The 23,713-nt window shown below is 43.4% G+C and overlaps 1 protein-coding gene and 1 long non-coding RNA gene across 7 annotated transcripts in view; one reads left to right on the top strand and one right to left on the bottom strand.

Moving 5' to 3' along the window:
* The window catches only part of Crim1 (cysteine rich transmembrane BMP regulator 1 (chordin like)), a 176,360-nt gene that overhangs the window by 33,904 nt on the left and 118,743 nt on the right, over positions 1–23,713 (bottom strand). For all 5 annotated transcript variants that reach the window (XM_006524601.4, XM_006524602.3, NM_015800.3 and 2 more), the window contains one exon: positions 7,334–7,462. In XM_006524601.4, coding sequence (XP_006524664.1) covers positions 7,334–7,462 — 129 coding nt within the window. The remainder of the gene's footprint in view (positions 1–7,333; positions 7,463–23,713) is intronic.
* Positions 7,723–11,625, top strand: Gm52306. 2 transcript variants are annotated; one of them, XR_003952371.1, is made up of 4 exons: positions 7,723–7,837; positions 8,150–8,320; positions 8,470–8,661; positions 10,180–11,625. It is a non-coding gene; the product is annotated as a predicted gene, 52306 (long non-coding RNA). The 2 variants fall into 2 exon arrangements; XR_003952370.1 differs by having other exon boundaries at positions 7,723–8,320.

Genomic DNA, 23,713 nt, shown 5'->3' with positions numbered 1-23,713 from the left:
TTATGTCAGGGAACAGACAGATGAGAAGCGCCCTCAGAGCTTGCCAGAGTCAGCCTTCTTGGAGAATAATTTCCTCGACGCTTTAGCAGGCAAGCACACTTGTTTGCATGTTTCTAATCTGTATAAGGAACCCTTGCATAGCCCTTGACCTTGACTGCTGTCCACACCCTCAACAGCTATGGAAGAGTCAAGTTTATTGTCTTTAACTTATCTCTGTGCTATGGCTTGAAAGATACCCCAAAGGCCCCCATGTCCCAAATTTAGAGGTAGGTTTGTTGTGCCACTCTTTGGTGGTGGAACCTTTCAGATGTGAGACCTAGAGGACAGGGGTTAGAGCACTAGAGAAATGCTCTAATAGTGGATTTGTTCCTTCCCAATTTCCCCTCTAACTTGCTGGTTACTATGAGGTTGGCTCCCCGTATCATGATGGACATGACTGGTCACAAGCCCAAAGAATAGGGCCAATCATCAATAGACCGAAGGCTGCCTTTGACTCCATGAGCTAAATAAACATTTCTCCCACATAAGTCAAATCTTTTAGGCATTTTGTCACAGCCGGGGGAAGGTGACCACCATGTCAACCTGTGTTGTCCCTGAAATAGAAAAGGATCCCAAATAAGGCTTCTGTGTTCAACAAAGACTCAGGACATTCATGTGAAAGGAGACTAGCAATTCCACTTTGCCTTGCATCCGTTCATTTGCAGCCTATAGTCTAGACTAGCTCAATTCTCCTTCACCACAAAATAAAAGAGTTCCAGGGCAGTTTCTCCTTTATGCCCACAGTCCAGGGCCAATTGCGTTTATCGATGTGGGGCGATCGTTATCTGCAGAATGAATGCATCCACTGGTGTTCATGCTTCTCCACTCTCACCAGGCATGCTTTACCGGTAAAGGAATGACAGCTTGATCAAGCTTCCTTTGATGATACTGAATAGTTTTCAAAACACTATCCCTTCTTAAGTCTCAAGAAACCATGTTGTGGTTCTGAAATGGACAACATGGAAGACTGGATACATGCTTGTCGGTCAATGGCAGAATGTCCTTAGATGAAACGTTATCATCACACCGAATAGACACATTAGGAGGTGGGGCTTGTAAGTCTGTTTACAAAGTTTTAGCCTTTGGCTTGTGTCAATTAAGGAAGTCAGGTGGCCTTATGATGATAATATACTTTTTTAAGCATTATGAGTCTTTTGTGATCTAAAAAGCCTTCTAATGGATGGAAGCAATTACCAATCAAAAGGGAGTGATAAAGATTGGCAAAGCACAGGGACTCTACATTGTGGTGAGTCAATGGTTAGTACACAGGAAACTCTCTTTACTCTTTAAAAGAGATATCCAGCAGTGAGCAGCGTCCTCCACACTTTACTGCCAGTGAACACAAAGCAGCTCCAGGTTCGCAAACCCAATGTGGATGTGTCACCCAGACCTGCAATACTTCAAACTTGTGGATTTCGATCAATCTGTTATCAATTAGGAATGGTCACAGAGTTTCTGAAACTACTGAATGAAGAAATGCAGAAATTCAAATGGTGAAACAAAAAATGGGAGCCTGATTCTTAGCTGTTGAACCCTTCCTGAGATGCGGGATTCTGATACATATTTCACGATGGACACACTGGCTTCTTCTTCCTTGCAACTATTAATTTTACATGTCTGGATCCGTTTCTAGATTAAACTCCTATCAATTCCTAAAATCAAAGACAATTAAAACCAAGAAACAGGTTACCAATAATCACTTGATTATTGGTAAACCAATAATTTGAAATTGTTGGATTTCAATAGGACCACCATGCCTGGCACTTGTCACGTGCCTCTGAAGGACATGTTTCTTTAAGGCTTTTATTTTAATCCTAAGCCAACTGCATAAAATGCCAAATCTAAAGACATTTTAATTTACCAAATTCATTTGATTTAAAGCCTTGGACAGTAAGACATCCAACAACCAATGCTATCAATGGATACAGATCTCCCAAAGTGAAACTCAAGTATCTTTATCTTCTTGACAGCAAAATACAAGCTGGTTAAAAATTAACATTATCAGTGCTTGTGTCAGCAGCTCTAACATTATAGCTTAATGGGGTTTACTTTCAAGTTTGTTATCATTGCACTTTCTTAGACGTTTCCTAACGTGCAAACGTGTCATCCATCGAGAGACTGAATCAGGGTCATTTAAATTCTTGGTGAATCCTACTTTGGAGCCTAGACGTCACCATTAGGTGTCTTCTGAAACTGCTCTTTACCAGTTTTTGTTCTTTTTTTTTTTTTTGGCAAGGACTTTCACCAAACCCTGAGCTCAATGACTGGTCAGATAGGCTGGCTTGCTCATAAGCCCCCAGAATCCTCTTGTCCTTGCCTTCCAGTGCTGGGATCACAGGTATGCACTGCAATGCTCAGTTTTCTGTGTCAGTGCTGGTGTTCTCTATTCTACACGCTGCACCAGCTCCTCAGGTCCTGCTTTAAGAAATCCTGATATCAAAAGGAACTAGGTGTAATGTCCAAGAGAAACAGGCATAAATGGTTATTAGGACTATTTTCTGTAGAATGTTTTAATAGGAAAAGATAAGGGAGATTTTCGGTCCAGATGAATACATACTGAACTCCTGCAATAGGGAAAAGAAAGTATTACATTCCATGACTATAAGGAACTATTTCAATAAAGCACGGAAGAGAAAGAAACACAGGCAGAAAGGAAAGGATAAGACAGAAGGGGGCTGGGAACTTCGCAGGTTAGCAAGTTTGGACCGAAATGGATGTTATAACAGCTGGTGTGTGTGTGTGTGTGTGTGTGTGTGTGTGTGTGTGTGTGTGTAAGAAACAACTACCATGTGCCAGCTAATAAAAGTCACTTGGAATTCATCTGCTTAGTCCTCAAAATACCCCACTACTTAGGTATTAGTGTCTGTCCTCTACAGTTGAGTTCCCAGTAAAGGAGCCATGGGAAAAGCCACTCCCGAGGTCTCGTCATCTGATGCAGTCTCCTCTGACTCAGAATCATCAGGGTGGCTAATGCGAGTCAAGAGGTGGAGGCAAGGTTCTTGCTTCAACTTGTGTGTGATACAAACTGGCAGCTTCAGGTTCAAGCATTAGGTTTAGGGGAGCAGCGAGCTGAGCGGACTGCCAAGACCAACCTGGCCAGGCAGCTCAGTGTGATGACATGAGTGTCTGATTGCTGTGGCCAGACCTCCTGGGGAGAGGGGTGGGGGTGGGGGATCAGACAAGACCCACATCCAGAGGCATCCCTGATCCCAAAGGCTATTTGCTTCTGCATTTAGCCAATCACTGCAGAGCACAGCCGGAGCACTAAGCATATCCTGGCAGAAGGCAGTGACCTTCCTACTTCCCTGTGACCAAAAGCCTGAATCTCTAGGAAGGAGTGAAGCTTTTAAGAAGGATTTATGTTTATAAATTACAACACTGGGCTTAAAATGGCTGTATTTCATTTTATGTTACAGCTTGCATTCACCACAGTGGTCTTAACAACCCAGAGCATGACCGATGGGGGAAGAAAATGGGAAGGAGAAGTTCTAGATATTTCTAAAAGTAAGTGAACTTTGCAAATACTGAAGGTAACATTTTTATGTAAATAAGTCACAGTCACAAAATACAACATTCTCCTGTATATATTTCTTCCTAAGTGTGAATAAAATGGAAGTTGATAACAAGTAGTGTCTATGGATATATGCCTCTGAAGACTTCCAAACTACAACAGGACCCCAATTTCAAGCAGCATGAACTCGGGGAACGTTCTCGCAGTGTCCAATGAGAGAGCCTGGCCACATCCTTTTACTTGCTTCCGTGACAAACGAGGGAAACGGCTTCTTCAGATTTAATGAAGTGACAGCAGCCTGCCATCAGCGCGGCTGGGTGGCCAAAGCGCTATCACAACAAATCCCAGGTGGCGAGACTTACGACGGAGGCAACTGGCGAACATTAATTCTGTATTTTTAGGCTTCGGGGAAGTTCAGGGGGGGAAAATTAGGTATGATCCCGTTTTGCGAAAGAATGTGTAGCTGGCGAGGCATTAGGAGGGCCGCAGGATAAACACTCCACGACACAACTACCAATTATCCTGGGGTTAAGAAGACAAGGTTGGCGATTTATATAAACACACGAGGCTGCCAAGGCAGTTCCCCAGCAAACTTGGCTTTCCAAGAAAGTCTAAGAGGCAGACACGAACAGAGCAGAGGCCGGTCCTTCCAAGCACAGAGAGGCAGGTGCAGGACCACCCTGGGTGGAAGAGCTTACCTGGAACCCTAAGGCGGCAACAACTAGAGGCATGTTGGGCTTGTAAACCCTTGAAACAGCAACCCACTGCGCAGATGGCGTGGTGGTAATATGGACCCGAGGACACGGTATTATTCAAGCCCTTGTCTGTATTTTTATCATTCACGGTGAACTGTTACAGTTGAGAGTCACCTTAAAACCCAGAGAGCTGATACCCCAGGAAGTGTTCATTCTCGCCATTAGTCAGTCCAAGCCTCTAAGCTCAGGATAATTATGCCCTCAGGCCCACAGAGAACTTACTTATTATAGAATTACTGTCTGTGTTTGGGAGAGATTAGATGTGATAGGAAGAGATTTCAGAAAACAGGCCAAATGTCAATCAGAAAGGGCAGAAGATTCTCAAACCCCCTAGAATAAGTCTAGGAAGAACAACTGCTCCCTCCCAGCCTTGTCATTGCCTTTTAAATGATTCTTAAATTTATTTCTTAGTTTATTATTTTATTTATTTATTTATTTAATGTATATGAGTGCTCTATCTGCATGTACAGTTGTATGCCAGAAGAGGGCATAAGATCCTATTCTAGATGGTTGTAGGCCACCATGTGGTTGCTGGGAATTGAACTCGAAGACTGCTGGAAGAGCAGTCAGTGCTCTTTTTTTTTTTTAAATTAGGTATTTTCTTCATTTACATTTCCAGTGCTATCCCAAAAGTCCCCTATACTCTCCCCCCCACTCCCACTTCTTGGCCCTGGCGTTCCCCTGTACTGGGGCATATAAAGTTTGCAAGACTAATGGGCCTCTCTTTCCACTGATGGCCAACTAGGCCATCTTCTGATACATATGCAGCTAGAGACACGAGCTCCGGGGGGTATTGGTTAGTTCATATTGTTGTTCCACCTATAGGGTTGCAGATCCCTTTAGCTCCTTGGTTACTTTCTCTAGCTCCTCCATTAGGGACCCTGTGATCCATCCAATAACTGACTGTGAGCATCCACTTCTGTGTTTGCTAGGCCCCGGCATAGTCTCACAAGAGACAGTTACAGAGACAAAGTTTGGAGCTGAGACGAAAGGATGGACCATCTAGAGACTGCCATATCCAGGGATCCATCCCATAACCAGCCTCCAAGCGCTGACACCATTGCATACACTAGCAAGATTTTGCTGAAAGGACCCTGATATAGCAGTCAGTGCTCTTAACTGCTGAGCCATCTCTCCAGCCCCTGGGTCCCAACTTTTGAAAATAAGAGTTCTCAGTAAAGGAACCTTGCTGGTGTCATGGATGTTGAATTCAGACAGGACTGCAGGGTATGTGTGTCAGACCTTGTGGAGGGAGCCAGAGCTGACACACAACATTTGAAGAGTGGAGGCAACGTTCAATGTCACGACACAGGAAGCTCTTGGGTGCTACCAGGTTCTTTCCTTGTTTCCGTACAGTTTAATTTATTTTAATTCAGGAATTTTCGAGGACAGGAAAGTTGTACTTATTTGCTGTAAGCTGGAAGGCATAGGGCACAAGATCCCATTGTCAAACTTAAAAAACAATTTCACCTGCTTAGAAAATGGCTTGAGCCAGGCGTTGGTGGCGCATGCCTTTAATCCCAGCAGTCGGGAGGCAGAGGCAGGCGGATTTCTGAGTTCAAGGACAGCCTGGTCTACAAAGTGAGTTTCAGGACAGCCAGGGCTACACAGAGAAACTTTGTCTCAAAAAAAAAAAAAAAAAAAAAAAAAAAAGAAAAAGAAAAGAAAATGGCTTGAAACTATTAGTGTAAAGTCTTGTTATATTTTGCCCTACATTAGTAGACTTCAAAAACTGCAATATCTTAATGTAGAACAGATAAGCACCTAACAGCAGCTGGCCTCAAATTACTTAGGAATCCTGGATGCCTAGAAACTCGGTTCTAGTCCACAGTGTGCAAACCACAGAGCTAATATGAAAACACACAAGAAACAGTGTTGAATTCGGACGAAACTCTGAAGTCTTTCTTGCTTTGTTTCTGAGCCACATTTTAGTGTGTGTGACACCCAGTGTGTCAGAAGGGAAGAAAGGACCACACTCTAGGGAGCATGCCACAGATGTGATGGAGAAGGGGACTTCAGATGTTTATTCTGGCTGAGGAATTAGGAGAATTCAAAATAGTTTTAAGACGTGTGGGGTGTATTTTCCCCTGTGGGAGAAATGTGACATATTCAACCTAGCTTCAGAGGTTATGGCTCAGAGACACGATTGGAATCTACATGGAGGCAGAGCTGGGGTCAATGAAATGAAGCGCATTTTCTCTCTCTCTTTCTCTCTCTCTCTGTCTCTCTCTCTCTGTCTCTCTCTCTGTGTCTGTCTGTCTCTCTATCTGCACCCATTTGTCTGTCCATCTGTCTGTCTGTCTATGTGTGGGCCAGAGGTTGATACCAAGTGTCTTTTATTACTTTTTACCTTATTTTTGAGATGAGGTATCTCAGGGAACCCAGAGCTCCCCATTTTTGGCTAGCCTGGCTAGCTAGCAATCCTCCAGGGAATCCCCCTGTCTGTCCATTACCAGCCCAACCTCCCAGGGCTGGGGTTACAGGTGCACGGCACCACTCCCAACTTCTACACGGGTACTGGGGACCCAAGTTTAGGCCCTTCTGTTTGTGCAGCAAGTTCTCTCACCAAGTCATCGCCTCAGATCCAGAGTCAAGTGTTTTTTAAAAAAGGCATTATGACTGCCTCATATGGAAGGAAAAAAAAAATACCAGATTGATGGCCATGTTTTTGTCCCTGGGTAACATTGGTAAGAGAGCTGTAGACTGTTCACTGTAAGGCTAGGAAGTTGCATTTGCAAGCCACTCCGGGCTATGGACACCTGTGCCCACCAGCTTCAAGGAGGTGTCGAGCCATAAGGGAAAATGAACACAAGGAAGCCAAGACGGAAACCATAAGAAAGGGCAGAGTATTCCCCATGTGACCGAAAAACTGCTTACCTCACATCTATTGCTACCCCCCACCCTTTTAGGCTGTCAAGGCAATGTCTGAACAGGAGTAAAAAAAGATATTTAATCATATAATATGCTTTGACAGCCTCCTATTAGGCCTCGGGGGAAGAAAAAAAAACCCAATCATCTGTCTACTTACTGATTTTGCACTGACAGGTTCGACAGCCATTGTGATCCAGTTTGAAGCCATAAACGCAGTCCTTCTCCTTCAGAGAACAGTTTGACAACTCCCCGCATGCAGGTGGATCAATCGTGATGTAGGTTGGTTCTAATCATATAAAAAGAAGGGGAAAAAATCAATGATACATGTTATTACCTCTTAGACAGTATTCAATCTCTGAAATCCCACAGTACAGTAAGCACAAAAATCCTATCAGTGGGTTTTATCAACTCCTAAACTTGTACACAATTGTGTTGTCACCGACCCACGAAACACACATCTTTATTCAGAGTTTTTGATAATGTGAACATTTCACTATCTTTCTTTCTTTTTTCCTTTTTATTTTTTGGTGGGTGTGAAAACCTTCACAGATGCTAGCAAGTGCTCTCGCACAGTGTTTCCTTCCTGGAGTGACGTCCCTGTCAATCACCGCCTTGCGTTCCAGCAACCTGGGCTCTCTGGCTAGCCTCAGAGTATTTTCTAGTAGGTTATCACTGTAGAAATCAGACAGATCATGAGGTTAAAATAAACAGCACTTAAATGTTCCAATTCTTCTGAGCTTATGATAAGCATATGGGGTGTGTGTGTGTAGCCTATCACATGTGTGTATATGGGTTCATGTGTACATGTAGAAACCAAAGGTCAATGTTACATATGTTGTCTTATCACTATCAATCATAGTTTCTTGGTGTGTATGTGTGTATGTGTGTACATTTATGTATGTCCATGTGTATGGAGTCCAGTCATCAATGTAGGTTATCTTATTTTCCACAACCACTGCAATCTTTGAGGCAGGTCTCTCGTGGCACTTGGAGCTCACTGATGCTGCTAAGCTGGATGGCCATCGAGCTGCAGGGATCTGCCTGTCTCTGTCTCCCCAGAGTTGGGATTACAGATATACACCTCCCCCGTGCAGGAAATTACTCTCAAGTCCTTACATTTCTGTGACAAGTATGCTATGAACAGGTAAGCCACCTCGCCAGTCCCCGAGTTTATTTTCTATAACGACCAAGACATAACCGTCAACTGTCAATCATTCCACATTCTGCAGCACCTCTCCAATCTGTTGTTGTTTTTAAAAATTAATACATCAGTTGTGTTTCTTTTTTTTCCAGAATGACACCCGTTTTTCTTTTGTCTGTGAGGTGACATAATGTCAGTAATGACAGATGACATAATGAATAATCGTGGCCCAGAGGCTCCAAAAGGACCAGCTTCCATTCTGGAAGAACCTAGCATGGGCAGGGGTGGTCGTGATTGCTGTTCTCTGTCATTCTAAGAAAGAAGAACTGCTCTGGACAGTAACAGTAAGTACATAGTCTGGCACAGAACATAGCTTTTGTTTCTACATTACTTGTATTTACCCTGAAGCTTCACTGCCCTCAGCTGGGGTGGTCATTACCATTAACACACGGGGACAGTGAGGACTTTGATTTGCTCTTGGTTGCAGCAGGAGCAAGCGGTAGACCCAAGATTCACATCCAGGCTTCAGAGTCCCACCCTCCCTTACCTTCTGTGCATCACAAAATGTAGTTGATGGAATCTGCTCTGTGGTACCCTGATAAGAAACAGTTTATGTAATGCTCAGCAGTAAGTGCAGCATTGCCAAAGGAAACAGAGACACTGACGTATTTACATAGCATCTCTTCAACCAAAAGATACCCGAACTTCTCATGATATCTTTGTGGGATGGCCAAGTACAGAATGTCTCTACCTACGCTTTTATAGATGGAAAACATGAGATGCAGACAGTAAGTGGCTTATCTGGGCTTACATAGCAACCCAGTAGCAGGCTGGGAATAGAACGGAGCAGAGGTTCCTAGCCTTCCGTCCAACGCTCCGTCCACTTGTCCACACTGCCTTCTCAAGTTTCGTCTCCCGTTACTAAGGAAGACAGACCAAAATATGTGCTGTTGCGCTGCTACAATCAAGAGCTGTATGTTTTTTATCCGCCTACTAAAATGGGACAGTGATTCAAGCCTTGGGATGTGGGAGACAACATTGACTTATTCACAAGCTATCCTACCAGCAATTTCCTGGTCTCCACTTTTATTACAACATGTGGTTTATAAAAGGGTATCTTCCTGAGATTTTTATATAAACTTCCCACTGGTATAAAATTTCTCTCTTCCTTCAACGACTAAAGTAGTCTCTCTGGTAGGTAACCATAAACACCCAAAAGTAAAGTTTAAGTAGGTTTTAAGACATAATGACTTAAGAGGCAATATTACTTCTTCCCCTCCTTTCTCTTAAAATTTATGATAAACACCTCTAATTTCCAAACCCATTCATATTTCTAAAAGTCACTACTCTTGTTAGTTACCCCCCAAAATGGTTCTGTTCCAGCCCTCCACCACAAGACTGCTGGTGTTCTATCAAATTTATTTTAGCTGTAAGTGAAAAACATAAAAGAAAACCTGCATCAGCTCTCAGTTAACCACATTAAAGATGACCCCGGTGAGGAAGGCGTGCTAGAGTCTAGAGAGTTAACAGACCAAGGGTTGGGGGCAGACCCTGAGCTCCAGACACGGCTTCAGCGGACAGCTAGCGGGTAAAGAAACATCTTGTGCGTATTTACACTAGAACCTTGTATCCTTTACTGACATCCGAGATGGGAACTTGAAGGGAAACTTTTACTTTCAGGGAATTATATTACGGAAAAACATATCCGAGAAGATTAAAGTGACCCCAGAGAATGTGTAATAATCACACGGAGGAGGGATGGGGTTTTACTTCTACTAAGATCTCAGGGTGTGCTAAGAGAACATGTCTTCCCAGTCCACAGTGATGATCTTCTATATCTAAACCATACTTTTCTTCAACAGTGCTGCCTATATTAGTTTCTGGCGTATATTATATGACTAATAGATGGGATCAGGAGGCTACCCTGAGGCGAGGAAGTGAAAGGAAAACACAGTGGAAGAGATTTGAGGACCAGCGCACAACTGACTTGAGGAGTTTCATGTTTTGTTCAGTGCCTCCATCAGCTGTGTGTGTCCCAGACAGAGGCTGGCTACCTCCCCCGAGCAGGCAATATGTTCACCTATAGACTCAGCATAACGAGCATCTCAATCGAACGAATGAAACTTGAGTGTACAGTAAGGCTGCTGACTATGTACTGATTCTAAAATGTCCACTTGGAATATTTTGAGCAGGCTAAGTCATTCCGGATGGATGACTTTAGTGTCTCGGACAACGTGGCCATACGTAAGACATTGTTTTATGCCTCTAAAATGAAGTTTTCATTTTCCTCTTAACCTGTATTAGTTGGGAGAGGTTGACATGTATACACGTTGCAAAGTCAATAGTTAATATGGAAACACAGAGAAACTCAATAAATCATTTATTTTTCAAAACTGTTGATTTACTATGGAGCTGCTTAAGTCCCCCTCAATAGATCTGGCTGAATCCAACAATGTGTATTGTGACATAGTAACTGCTGGTGGCTAATCTTTATAAGGCACATAGGTAGCTGACATCGTGTTTTTGTTTTTTTGATTTTTTTGTTCTTTACATTTAGCAAGTAAGTATATAATTTCCATTCAAATAAAAACTGGAGCAAAGTTTAAAAGCCTTTTGGGTAGCAATGCATGCCTTGTGCCACTCTACGTCCCTGGAATAAATGTTGTGGGCAGGCGACTAGCTGTTCCTTAACTTTTATCTGACGTCGCAGAACATTGCCCTTCAGCACTCCCTAAACATCAGTGTGCTCAGCTGCTTACAGGCGAGGCTATACGGTAATTCCATTTCTGTGAAATCATTACAACAAAAACACCCAAGCATGAACTGGCTACAAACCCGGCTCCCATCCACTAGAGCCTGCTTTCTACCCGACACATTAACATGCAATCTCAGAACTGGTCCTGTTACTATGTCATGGCAATTTCCTTCTTGTCTTTCTTTCTTTCCTTTTGAGTAAGGAAGCACTATTAGAAAAGCTGAAGTCCAATTCCTTGGTGTGAATAATGAACTCTGGGGTGGAGACATTTCTGATACCACGCTGAACTGAGGTATTTAAACAAATAATACTGAATTTACAGTTCCAAAAGAATGGTGTGCAAAAGCTGGTAAGATCTCTCTCTCTCTCTCTCTCCCCCCTCCTTTTAAAGGAAGTTTTAATTCAGTAAGTCCTTAGTAGAAAAGGAGTGATTTTGGAGAGTCAGGAACAACGAACGTGTCCAGGGGACATATCCATGAAGTATGTGGGATGTGCATTCTGCTTGTCTCAAAGTCACAATATCCTGGAAGTCGTGTATTAGAAATGGTTATTATCCCACCCTTTTCACTAGTTGTTATCACAGTGCTTTGTGTATGGAAATTATCTGATGGCTCATGGCCTGGTACAAGGAAGCTCTCATTTATGCTCTAGACTGTACTTCTGTATGACATAAGGTATGATGTGGAAATTATGTTCCAGAGAGTCCATTCCTTCTAGAAGGCCAGTCCTCTGCCCACGGAAGGTGAGTGGACACAGCTGGGTTAAACAGAGCTTTCCCTAGATATGATAGGAAGTCTACTGAAATCAACTGGGTAGAGACAGATCATTAGACCTCTTGCAAAGGAAAGGAACAGTGAGGCCTCCCCTTGTCTTGTGAGGGTCAGGAAAAGCTTGCATAAGGCAGGTTTTGGCAAGGGGTAATCCAATACATTGATGCTTACAGGATCACCTGGAAATACCATGTGATCTTGAATCGGCTGAGGAATTAAACAACAACAACAACAACAACAACAACAACAACAACAACAACAACAACAAACCCTTAATGCCCTCCAAAGGAAGAGAGCTGGAAAGAGCAGGAACTCAACGCCTCTGGCTACAACTATTTCTAAAGGGAACCCTAGAACAGCTTCTTTGTGGAGAAGAATTCTAGAAATAGTTTCTGATCCTAAAAGCATTAAAGAACAAATCTGGGTGCTTGCTTTGCCCACATTCAGTTTCTGTTTCCTGTATCCGGTGGTATCCACTGCACTCCTCAACCTGGTGTCTTCCTCGATCACCTTTAAAGAGTCCCCATGCACTTTGGACTGTCCGGAAGAAATAGTTTTAGAATGGTTGGGAGTGTGCCAAGGGGTGCAGAAATTCAAACACCAATTTCTGTTTCTGTCTGAAGAGCCAGAGGGTTTTTACAATATACAATATGAACAAATTCTGTGTTTCTGAAGAATACTAGCAGTACATTTAGCGTCTCCCAGGAGTTTTATCTACCCAATTGAGAAATGAATACATTATGATTATGATGAATACTGATCAAAATATAAAGTTTAAACATAGCTCTAATTCTAAGGCCACAACAATGGATCACAAAATAAACGATTTAATAATTTATTTTTACTGTGTTCTCTGGTTTTATAGTATTTATTTTGTGCTAAATATCTTAGGTGTTATAATGTGTTAAGTTACTCTAATCACTCTGCTTTCTCGCTCCTTGTTATTTTCTTTCATGGGGAATTCTCCAAACTAGAAAAGATGGGAAGGACTAATGACAAGCTCAAATTCAACCTTGAAAGATGCTAATTTAAACTTCTGCAATGGGCATACATGCCATACAATTTTATGGCTCTGGAAGAAGAAGAGTAAGACAGAAAAAGTATGCATTCTGACCCTTGTCCATGATAAGGTGTGTGCTAATTACATTAATCCACTTCTTTTTTTAAAGATTAAAATATATATATATATGTGAGTACACTTTTGCTGTCATCAGACACACCAGAAGAGGACATTGGGTCCCATTACAGATGGTTGTGAGCCACCATGTGGTTGCTGGGAATTGAACTCAGGACCTCTGGAAGAGCAGTCAGTGCTCTCAACCACTGAGCCATCTCTCCAGCCCACACTGGTCCATTTCTAAAACAACGGATACAATTACTTGATGCCCAGGTATGTCAGTGGGAATGAGGATATTAGGGCGTGCTTTTGTTTTAATCTGTTTTACTCAACTGAGCCTCTAGTTTGTAGTGGACCCATGCAAGGTTCTTCTCATTACCTTGATGACTGGGAGCTGGCTGTGTCTCACAAATAACATGAATCATCACCATTGAGAAATGAGTCCAGCTCTTTCCGATTAGCAGCCCTGGGAAGCCTCATTAACAGTACAGGGATGGAGGGGTGATGATCCTGGAGCCTCAACTGCAGGTGGCATGCAGAGCCAGCCAGCTAGGCTGACTAGAGTATAGCCTCCGACGGATAAAGACCTGGTTCTAGATAGATCAGGAGGGTCTGCTGAAGAGATGCTATGTGGAGCTAAGCTTCGAAGAGCAGAAAGGCTGGAGGGCCCCATGTCAACAGCAGCTTTCTAGCAGGGCCCTTAACTCCTGTGCCTTCCTATCTGCATCTACCCTTATACTAAGAAAAGACTTTCTGGAAAAACCTCACTACAGGCCAATTCCTAGGAAAAGTACTTTTTTTTTTTTTAAGGGCAGAGACAGTCTTACATTCTCTTAGTGGTGAAATAAATTTCAAGTAGGAGCAATAAGATAAGTGAAATTAATTTCTCTTGTTTCTCTTAGAAATTCTCCTTTTGGGGCTTAAATCATGCTTCGCATGTTTTACATAGCTTCTCTCTGTAAATTCCCAAGCCTGCTTATTTGATTATGAGAGAGAAAAATGAACCATCACGTTCTTCTTTCAGACTTAATTCAAGCACTCTCTTTCTTAAGCTGTGTTTTTCTTTTGGCTGGGGACGGTTGAGCCATGTGAACAGCCAATGAGTGGGAAAATTCCAAAGCTCCCCTCACTTTATAAGGCAGTTCAGTGGCTCAATCTATCAGGCCTCCTTCAGTCCCTCTGGGCTAATGGTAGCTAGCCCATCTGGGGCCATAAAACTGGAGATAAAGCTGGCCAAGGCAGAACTGGAGGAGAGAGCTTATCTGTCTTTCTGCATTTTCATGTGTCACTCTCGATACCTTCTTGGCTTTTCAGATGTGACCCCCTCACTAGTCACAATGCCACTCAAATAAATCACCAAGCTGTCAACATAACTGCAGGCTGGGAAGAGTCACCGAGTGAAGTTAAAATTTTCCCAAATGAAGATAGAGGGAAATTCTACTAATGTAGAGAACTCAAAAGGGAAAAAAAGAGCCCAGGGCACAGAAATTCCCTAATCTGGAAGTGGGAGTTTCCATGGAATATTTATGTGTACTTAAGAAAGTCTCATTAAGTCATGGAAAAAATTGACATTGAGAGTTTTTAAATTCTTCCAGGCACTCCACTTGGACTTCTCCCTCTCCCTTTTGTATATATTTCTCATAACAACACCTTCGTCCTTCTGTGGCACTCATCCGCGAGCACTTTCTCTGTTTTATTTTAAAATGGATACTGTGAAAATGTTCCCAAGATCAGTATTATTTTGTGGTCAGATAGAGAAACGGCTATATATTTATTTTAGACCCATATTAACTTTGTATGCTTTCTCAAAAGAATCTTGGCCACTGGACATATTTTTCTTCCTTTACCAATCTCATATTTAATAGGAAAAGACAGTAGTATGATTATAAGGCTATTATTAAATGACCACAAAAGACAAATTAAAAAAGAAATTCCTATAAGGAGCGGGGAAACCATTTCCAATTAACTTAGTTAAAATAACTAAAAATACTATCGCTGGCTTCCAAGAATAATCTAGACCTTTTACATGAGTCTGATAGCCTTTCCATTGTTTGTTCTCAAAGAGAATGTATCCTGGCACCCTTGAACTGACAATATGCCACAGTGCATATGGCATGTGTGTGCACACACTATAATAGAGGTATTACATACAGGCAAGTGGGTTAGATAGGCAGAATTGTGACAGTCTCAACCCATCCTTTAGGAAATGGCTGACGGCCAGGGAGGAAGGGGCGATGGGGGTGGGGGTGGGGGTGGGGAGATATCTGACTTTAGGAACTGTGTCTCACTCCTTGTTTATCACCTCAGTCCCCAGCACATTGTCTAGATTACGTATTTAATTACTGAGTGAACAAGGAGGAAAGATAACACCTACACACTGCAACACACCTTAAGTCAGGGTGTACTATCTGATGAAGAAGGGCTTGCAGTTGATAATGTCCCTGGTCAATTTAGTCTCTCTTTGCCTTCTGTTTAGAAGCACCAGGCAGTATGTCCCTCAGGATGTTTATTCTGTGCACATACACGATTGGCACTTAATAGATGAGAGCCATTGATTCAGGGAAGTAGACCTGAGCGCTGCTGTGAATCCCATAGACTCTGAAAACTCACAGAAACCGCCCAGATCATGAGATACTCAGGGAGGGCACTTGGGTTCCTGCAATGACCATATCTATGTTCAGTTGCAGAAGGCATAGAAGGACAAAAACTACTGCTGAAGGGCTCTTGCCCACATTCTTAAAGCTGACCCCCCCCCTCCCCAATCTCAATTGTTTGGTGGACTCACTTCCAGGACTACCCGTTTCCTTGATGTTGCTCAGCTATAGTACCAACAGAAACTCACTGTCCTGGAGTTAGTATGGGTGCCTTTGCGGACTGCTCAGCACATTTATGATCTGTACTGAGGATAGACTCCCGAGAGTCAGAGGGAGAAAAATAAGAGTGCAGACCAGATTATTTCAAGTGTTCTAAAGTTTGGAAAGGAATAAGGCAAGAGCTAAGGGAAGCAGGCAGGCTTTGGGGCTGAGAGCTATTCATAGGTAGAAGAACAGAAAAAGGAAGCCAACCCCCAAACAAGGGGAAGCCACAACAGTTTTCCCAATGGTTTAGTCAGCAAGGTCAGACCTCTAGGCGGAGGCTCAGGAAAAGGACTGGAGAGAGAAAGCCAAGCCACAGCGGTCAAAACAACAGTTGCTGGCCCTCAACTGTGACAGCACAGCCAGGGACAAGAACAGCTTCTGGTTCCCAGCACACCTGCCTCATGCTCTCTCTTCTACAGTGTGAGTCTAAAGTCACAGATTTGGAGTCAGGGACTACAGCCTGGGTCCTTGGGCCATTTACTAGTTTGTATGTGACACGGATCTCCTTGGGCTTCTGTGAAATGGGACCAGTCATTACCTCCGTCTCACAATATTTCTGCAAGCTTGCAAAGCAAGCCAGCCCAGCACACAGGAGCCATGCTGCGTGTTCTAGCACTTGTTGCTGTAATGGTATGCTTGTAGCAAGGTCAATGCTAATGGACCTGGTCACAGATTAATTAATTAGACAGGCCTCAGAAGCGTGGCTGGGAAGTGGTATGACAGCTGGTTTCACTGTCTGCACCCAGCCCATTGTAACTGAAGCATCATTTTCTATCTGTACACATAACAAGAAAGGCATCCGGGATGTGGCTGGTTCTGTGATGTCTTTTCATATGGTCTGGTAAGCTTTGGACCATGTTAGTGACCAGCCACTGGCGCCTTTCACCTTTGCTGAGTGGCAGACTGAGGTCATTGTTCCATAGTCTGTCTGCATCTATGGTGTCTCCAAGAGAACAGAAATTTCTTGGTCGTCAGCTCATCTGGGGTGAGCTGAAACAATGTGATATGCCTGGCTTGCTGGCCTTGTTCTTCCTCTCATGATGGGGCCCTTCACAGATCTGCAGGGATAAGGCCAAACTCAGCATAGTTTCATTTAAGCTGTTTCGGTATTTTTTTTTTTTTTTTTTTGCAAATAGTTCTGTAATTCTCAAGTCAAAAGAAGATGTTAAAAGAAAACACAGGTTTAAAAGCCGTCTTTTGATCTTGGTTTCTGTCGGCCAGTGATCTCCTGCTTAGGGCCACAGTAAGAGGACGCTCAACTGCTATCTTTTTGACTAGGTATCGGGACATTTCACTCAAAGAATAATGCTTTTGCTCCCAGTTCAATGGCTGTGGAGCCCCCACCCCGACTAAAGTCATCTGGCATAAAGCTCTGTGGAATCTTTTTAAAACCTGGTTCTCAGAAATGATGACGACTTCGCGGGTTTGAGGGGATTTGAGCTTGCTGATCCCGCTGAACAATCAAAGCCCAGGGCCATTTCAAACTGATAGCTTATTATCTCTGAACATATTTTAGCTTCACTAACAAATAGAGTCTCTCGAAACCTTTTAAGATGTGAGCTGTTATGCAAACCAACAGGTCCCCAAAAAGGATGAAAGAGCTCCAGCCTTCCCACTACTGTCGTGCTGCAAGGCACACGGTCAGGCACACAGAGGGCTGAAACACAAATGCTCGGATGATACAACCAACGAGTCAACACAGATTCCAGTTGCATCAGGGGTGGGCATGGTTTCTTACGGGTCCAGGTACTGGGGGGCCGGAGAGATGGCTCAGCAGCTAAGAACATGTGTTGCTCTTGTAGAAGATCAGTGTTCAACTCCCAGCACCCATTTTTGGGCTCACCGCCTTCCACAGCCCCAGTTCTAGGGGACCCAACAGGCACGCGCGGGGTGCACACGCATTCATGCAGGCAAAACATCAATACGCATAATGAGCACAGAGAGGAGACCAGGCTCCAGAAGGTACTTTTTGAGGTCTGGTGCTGGGCGAGGAGGTGGCTTATCAAATGATCTGGCAGGTGATGTGAAAAGCAGCCCCTCAACACGTACAAGGCTACCAAGAGCCTGCAAAGACTAAGGGTTTTCTTCAATGTGTTTGATATTGGTACAAAACAAGATCAGGAACCCTCTTGATCAATCTTATTTCTGATGGGCAGTTAGCATAAATTCTGTGGCCTCAATGGGTTTGGATACCTCCTGTGGACTCTGTTTCAAACCAACCTGGTGAATCAAGGCAACCTCTCAGATATGCAAGAGTGAAATCTTCTTAACATGTGAGCAGGCGTCTTACAGATATAAAGAGAAAAATTGCAATTTGGCTAGCGTGTGAATAATCAACTCAAACTAGGACAAAGAAAGAAAGAAAGAAAGAAAGAAAGAAAGAAAGAAAGAAAGAACCAAACATCAAATACAACAATAGAAAGCCTTACAAAACTTAGCCCAATAGTCCAACCCCTGACCTCACAATGCATGCAGAGAACATCTGAGAGGCTGACGTGTTGACTGATGCAGTTCTTACCGACGTGGCAGCCCCTGAAGGACACCCATAGATAGAAAGAGTCCTACTTCAGGAGACACTCCTTTTCCTTCATCCTGCCCCTATCAAGCTTGCATGGGATTTTATTTAGTAAAATAAAGCACAGACCACATTCTACTAAGCCTTTGAGACCATCTCTCGGGGTCTGTACCCTGTTTTCCATCATAGACCTCATGATATGAAATAGTTCTGGTCTTGTAAGGTACACTGAAGAATGTTCCTGGAAACAGCTTAAAACAGGGTCATCATAAACGGAGATAGAGGTCTAAATGATTAAAACTATGTTGTACTGATCGATGTCTATTTCAAAGATTCTTTCTCTAGACAAATTATCTTGGTCTTATTTATTTGTAACCACGTTGCAGCAAACACCCACACCCATTTTAGTCCATGCCTCTAAGCCTCTAAGAGTGTTTCATAGTAGGTGAACTGGTATGCTTTTAAAGAAATGAGCCAGGAATTGTACTTACAGATAAGTATTATTAATAAGTCGAACTCACTTCCAGTGGCTGGACGCCTGTGCTGAAATGCAGCTCATGCTAAGAATTCTATTTGAAACTTGTCTTCAGCCACTCTCTGAGCAAATTAACTGTGTCACAGAAGACAAAGGGCCTTTATTTTACTGTCACTTTTCTGTTTTTTTTTTCTGAACAGTTTTACCAAGCAAGATCACCTGTGCCCCCCATCCCCACCCCCATGCTGACATGAACGACTTCAGCTATTTCTGAAAGTCTAGTAAATCTTCAGAGTCAGGGCATAGAAAGCAGCGGGCAGCTGACTGGATGTGCAAGTGCACAAGTCAGTATCAGAACAGAAGCATCGAACAAACGGACACACTAAAACCAACCAACCAACCAACCAACCAACCAACCAACCAACCAACCAACCAACCAACAAAAAAGCCCCTGGTGACTGTACTCCCAGAACAGGCATACAAGTCGCTTGCATAATTATTTTGAAAGGAGGAACACTTGACTGTGCAAGTGCTACCATGCTCAAAAATAATTTTATTAAATAAGCAGGCCTTGCAGTCTCAATGGCAATGAGCAAGCAGAAGCCCTGAAACTGTGCCTCTAGGTGCTTTCAATAGAGATGTGCCAAGGACAGCCCTTCCCTGAGAACCGAGGCAGACAGAAGTGGCAGCAGAAGGTGAGGGTTTTAAACATAAGAAGGCCAAGCGATGCCATTGCCAGCAAAGCACCGTTTCTTCAATGTTGGAAACTATGGTTACTAGTTAAAATGTCAAATCCTCTTTTGTTGACAAAAGCTCAAAGGGAACCAGTTCTGTCCCTGACTGAGCCGTACTGTAAGGGCAAGAGATTCTTTCTGAAGGGCATGCCTCCTAATAACGTTCATTAACTTCTGTTTGGTTGCCTAAGAGTTGTCTCTTATCCAAAAACAGTTGAACGCCGGCTCAAAAAAGAGATTGTGTTTATTTAAGCTTGTTGGAAAAACATTCCTATCATTTCAAGAATGACTAAATATTTTTCATTCACATAGTTCGCATTCCAGACTATGTTTTCCTGCCTCTGTTGATTACATGAAAATTAGCAGGCCCGGTCTGATCTATTAGACACAATTATTACTGTCTTCCCGAGAAAACCACGAGGCTCCTTAGCAATAATCCCGTTTAAGGTACAGGAGGCGGACAGGAGGGGCAGACAGAGAGGAGCTCACCCCCGTATGCTGCTTCAGCCAGAAAATGTTCAACAGACCTGACTGCTGGACCTGGGAACTTAGACGCAGCGCCTGTGCATCAGCTCTGAACAAGTATGAGTGATTCAGGCAGCAAGCCTTTGAAGAGCTGAAGGACCACAGTCGTTTGTGTTTGCAGAGCTTTGATCACCCTGGTGGTTTTATTCAAATCAAGTGCAAAGGAGAAGGCGCAAGCTTGTCTGTGTGGAGCAGACAATGCAACCTGGCTGGGAGCAAGGATAAACATGTCTTCCCAGCTAAATGACTTCTGCACATGTTGGTTCACACCTGTTTAGCTCCCATGATATGTGATGGATACCTAGAGAGCTGCTTGTGGAATGTGCACAGCTATGAAAAAAAAAAATCATAAAATTTGACAAGTCATAGTTAGTTTGATGGGGAGGGTCTTTTACATCCATTTCATCTATATTGGAATACTATCTTAACTATCTCAAGATATTTTAAACGATCAGAGAAAAAACAAAAGTACCAAAAAATTTATGACTGAAGTGCTCTGGCACTTAGGTTTAAGACCTTAGGGTAACACACGGTCATTTGGCATCCAACATATGACCTTATTTGGACAAGGAGAAAATAGACTGTCTTATATTTTAATTCCCATTTATGGAATATGTTTCCAGGACATTCAGAGTTAAAAGATGAAACAGCGTGCCTAGCGCTCTTGAGGATATTACAAGTATTTTATTATTCTTGGCTTACTAATAATAGTAGCATCGATGGCACCGAAACACTGCCACCCATGAGCTGAGTTTTGATCCCTGTTATGTAGCAGAATGCTAATGACATGTGACTGTGCCATCTCTGACTTCCTTGCCCTTCTGGGGGTCAGCCCAACTCTCCTTCACTCCCCACTACTGAAGCAGCAGCTTCAATCAACCGAGATACTGTGCAGAAAGGAACATGATGGCCAAGGCGGGGCTGGAAACATTTTTTTTTTCTTGTTTCAAGGAATTCCCACCCAGATATGTGCCTGGTACAGAATTTTCTGGCAGGCCAGTTGAAATCTCACTCGAAGGGCAGCTTGATTCAAACTGTACTGTCAACATTCACTAGAAGGAACATACCACTCCTAGAGACCGTGAGGGCGGAGGTTAAGGAAGGCACTGACAGCTCACAGACCTCCGGTGAGCCGGAGGAGCAAGGCGTGAGATTTCTGATGCTGAGGTGAAGTGGTTGCCTAACCCTATACAGGTAAAGACAAGCTTAATGTCTAATCCTCGGTGTCCCAGGCAAAACCATGATGAGCCCTTTTAAGTAAGACATCCAAGATAGCCAGGAGGTAAGGAAAAAATAGTTGATTTTCTGGCTCAATCACATTCCGTCTTAAATCCAGAGACTGGGGGTTGGGAGGAAGGGCCCAAACAGTGCGCATGTCTTATTCTTCTATAAGAGTTTATGAAGTCCAGGTGACCAGAGTTACAGGGTCTGCCTGACACCCAGCAGTATGTCTGATAACAGTTCTACAAACAAGGCTGCTTTAACTTACTGTGGGAAAACTTACAACAAATATGGAGACCGAATAATAAGATGGGCCCTCATGTACTTGACTTTGAAAACCTATAAATAGCTTTGCCTACCTACTCTGAGACAAACATTGAATTTCACTTTGGTATCAGAGAAACATAAAAGAGTGGAGAGGAAAGGAAATTCCCTCACTGGCCATTGGAATGGTGAATACCACATTCAACAGTGTGACCTAAGTTCTTACTTCTTGGAAAGCAATAGACTCTGGAGTTGCCTCCAAAATCCTCAAGGTCGCAGGAATCATCCCTTTGTCCCCCACAGGAAACTCTGCATGAGGCAGGAGGACACTCAGGTCACAGTGGTCAACTGGGTGGGTCAACCACACCCAAAATGAGATAGCAGATACACGCTTCAGGTCACCTTGTAATTCTTATCTCTCGTCCTGGGTGTCACTGGTAAGTTATCTCTTTCTTACTCAGTAAGTATATCGCACATCTTAGCGGCATGTTTGCTTCGACGTCTTAGTTTACCTTCAACTAAAAAAATTTTTTTGTTTTATTTTTCTTTAAAGATAGGTTCTGCATGATATTAACAAATGGCTGAGGCAGCTTATGTATGTGATAGGATGGGAAGGAAATGAGCAAACCATTAATAATTACAATAATGACTAATGTGGCATAAAGGTATCATTCTTGCCTGTGTAAATAAGTAACCCACAGTGAGACATCTGCACACACACAGTGTGCCCCAAAAGCAGCATATATCAAAGAGCACACTTGGCTTTGGCTCCTGAGCCTGGGGACACCTCAGTGAAGCTCTGAAACTCATCCTTAGTAGGGGAACCAGGACAGAACCAACTGCAGGCAATACACCAGTCCCGGGAGGCCTAACGGGTCACCACTGGGAGGGAGCCTAGAGCAGTGTGCCTGGCATAACCTCCAAGTAGGCAAAAGGAAGCTGGTGAGTCCAAGCCACCTGGGGCAATAGGCCCACTGCATGTCAGGCATTGCATTCTGAGTTCAAAATGTGTTTCACACGAGCATCCAAAGTTGTTCTTTCTTCAACTGGTTGGGGGCCAGATGGCTGTCTTGACTCTGGGTATGGTGAGCCTTTCTTCTTAGCCCATTTCTCAGATAGTGAGCCTTGAGGAAAGTACTGGGTCTGCTACTCCATTCTTCCTGACCCTGTTCATTTATCATTCATCAACTCACATATAGTCATCATGTAATAATTCAAAAGAACACGGGGCATTCCTTGCCCACCAGGGATGTGGCCTCTCTCTGGGGTGCAGTGTACTGTCCTGAGGAAGTGTGTGTGCAAAGTCCAGAGGCTGGGCTTTGAGGCCACAGGACTGCTATATGCTTGCTGTATGGCCCAGAGCTAGTTAAATAACCTCCAGGCTGTGAGCCCCATGACATGGAATCCTAGAACATGCATTCAGGATTCAGGGTCAGACAATATGCTGCTCTCACTATACTCAGGTCTGGCATATGGTGGGTGAGCAAGCACTGTTAGTTACTAAGGACTGCATGTAAGATGAGGTCCATCCCCTTGTCCTTTCCATTTAAAAATTTAGAGTTTTAAAAAGACAGGGACAAGGTCCTTCACGTATGTACTTAAACTGCAAACCTCATATTTATCCCATGTGTTTCTCTGCCTTAGTTCTTTTTGAGTGAAATTAAAACTAATGAGAATAGCTAGGTGTGATGGTGCGCACCTTTAATCCCAGAGGCGAAGGCAGGTGGATATCTGATATCTGAGTTCCAGTGACCGGACCAAAGCTCTCTTTGTCAAGGCAGAGAGGGCGGCTGAGGGCAGCCTGGTCTAAAGAGTGAGTTCCAGAAAGATAGCCAGCAGGGCTACACAGAGAAACCCCGTGTCAAACCAAACCAAACCAAATCAAACCAAACCAAACCAAACCACAAACCAAACCAAACCAAACCAAACCAAACCAAACCAAACCACAAACCAAACGAGACTTGTGAACAGGAAGAAATGTAGAGAAAAGCCAGCAAGGCAGAATCAGAGGATTCAGTCAGTTCCAAGCCTACAGCCTGAATGGCTTAGGCTTATCTGTATGCCCGAATTGGGTGTTGACAATAACTTGCTAAGACTTCAGTTTGAGAGTACTTAAGTGCCAACTTGTAAGGCACTTAAGGACTTGCGGTCAAGTTAGCTGT

This window comes from Mus musculus, chromosome 17, assembly GCF_000001635.26.
Source record: "Mus musculus strain C57BL/6J chromosome 17, GRCm38.p6 C57BL/6J".
Lineage (NCBI taxonomy): Eukaryota > Metazoa > Chordata > Mammalia > Rodentia > Muridae > Mus > Mus musculus.
Note: the sequence above shows the minus strand (reverse complement) of the source record. Positions and strands in the feature narration are given on the sequence as shown.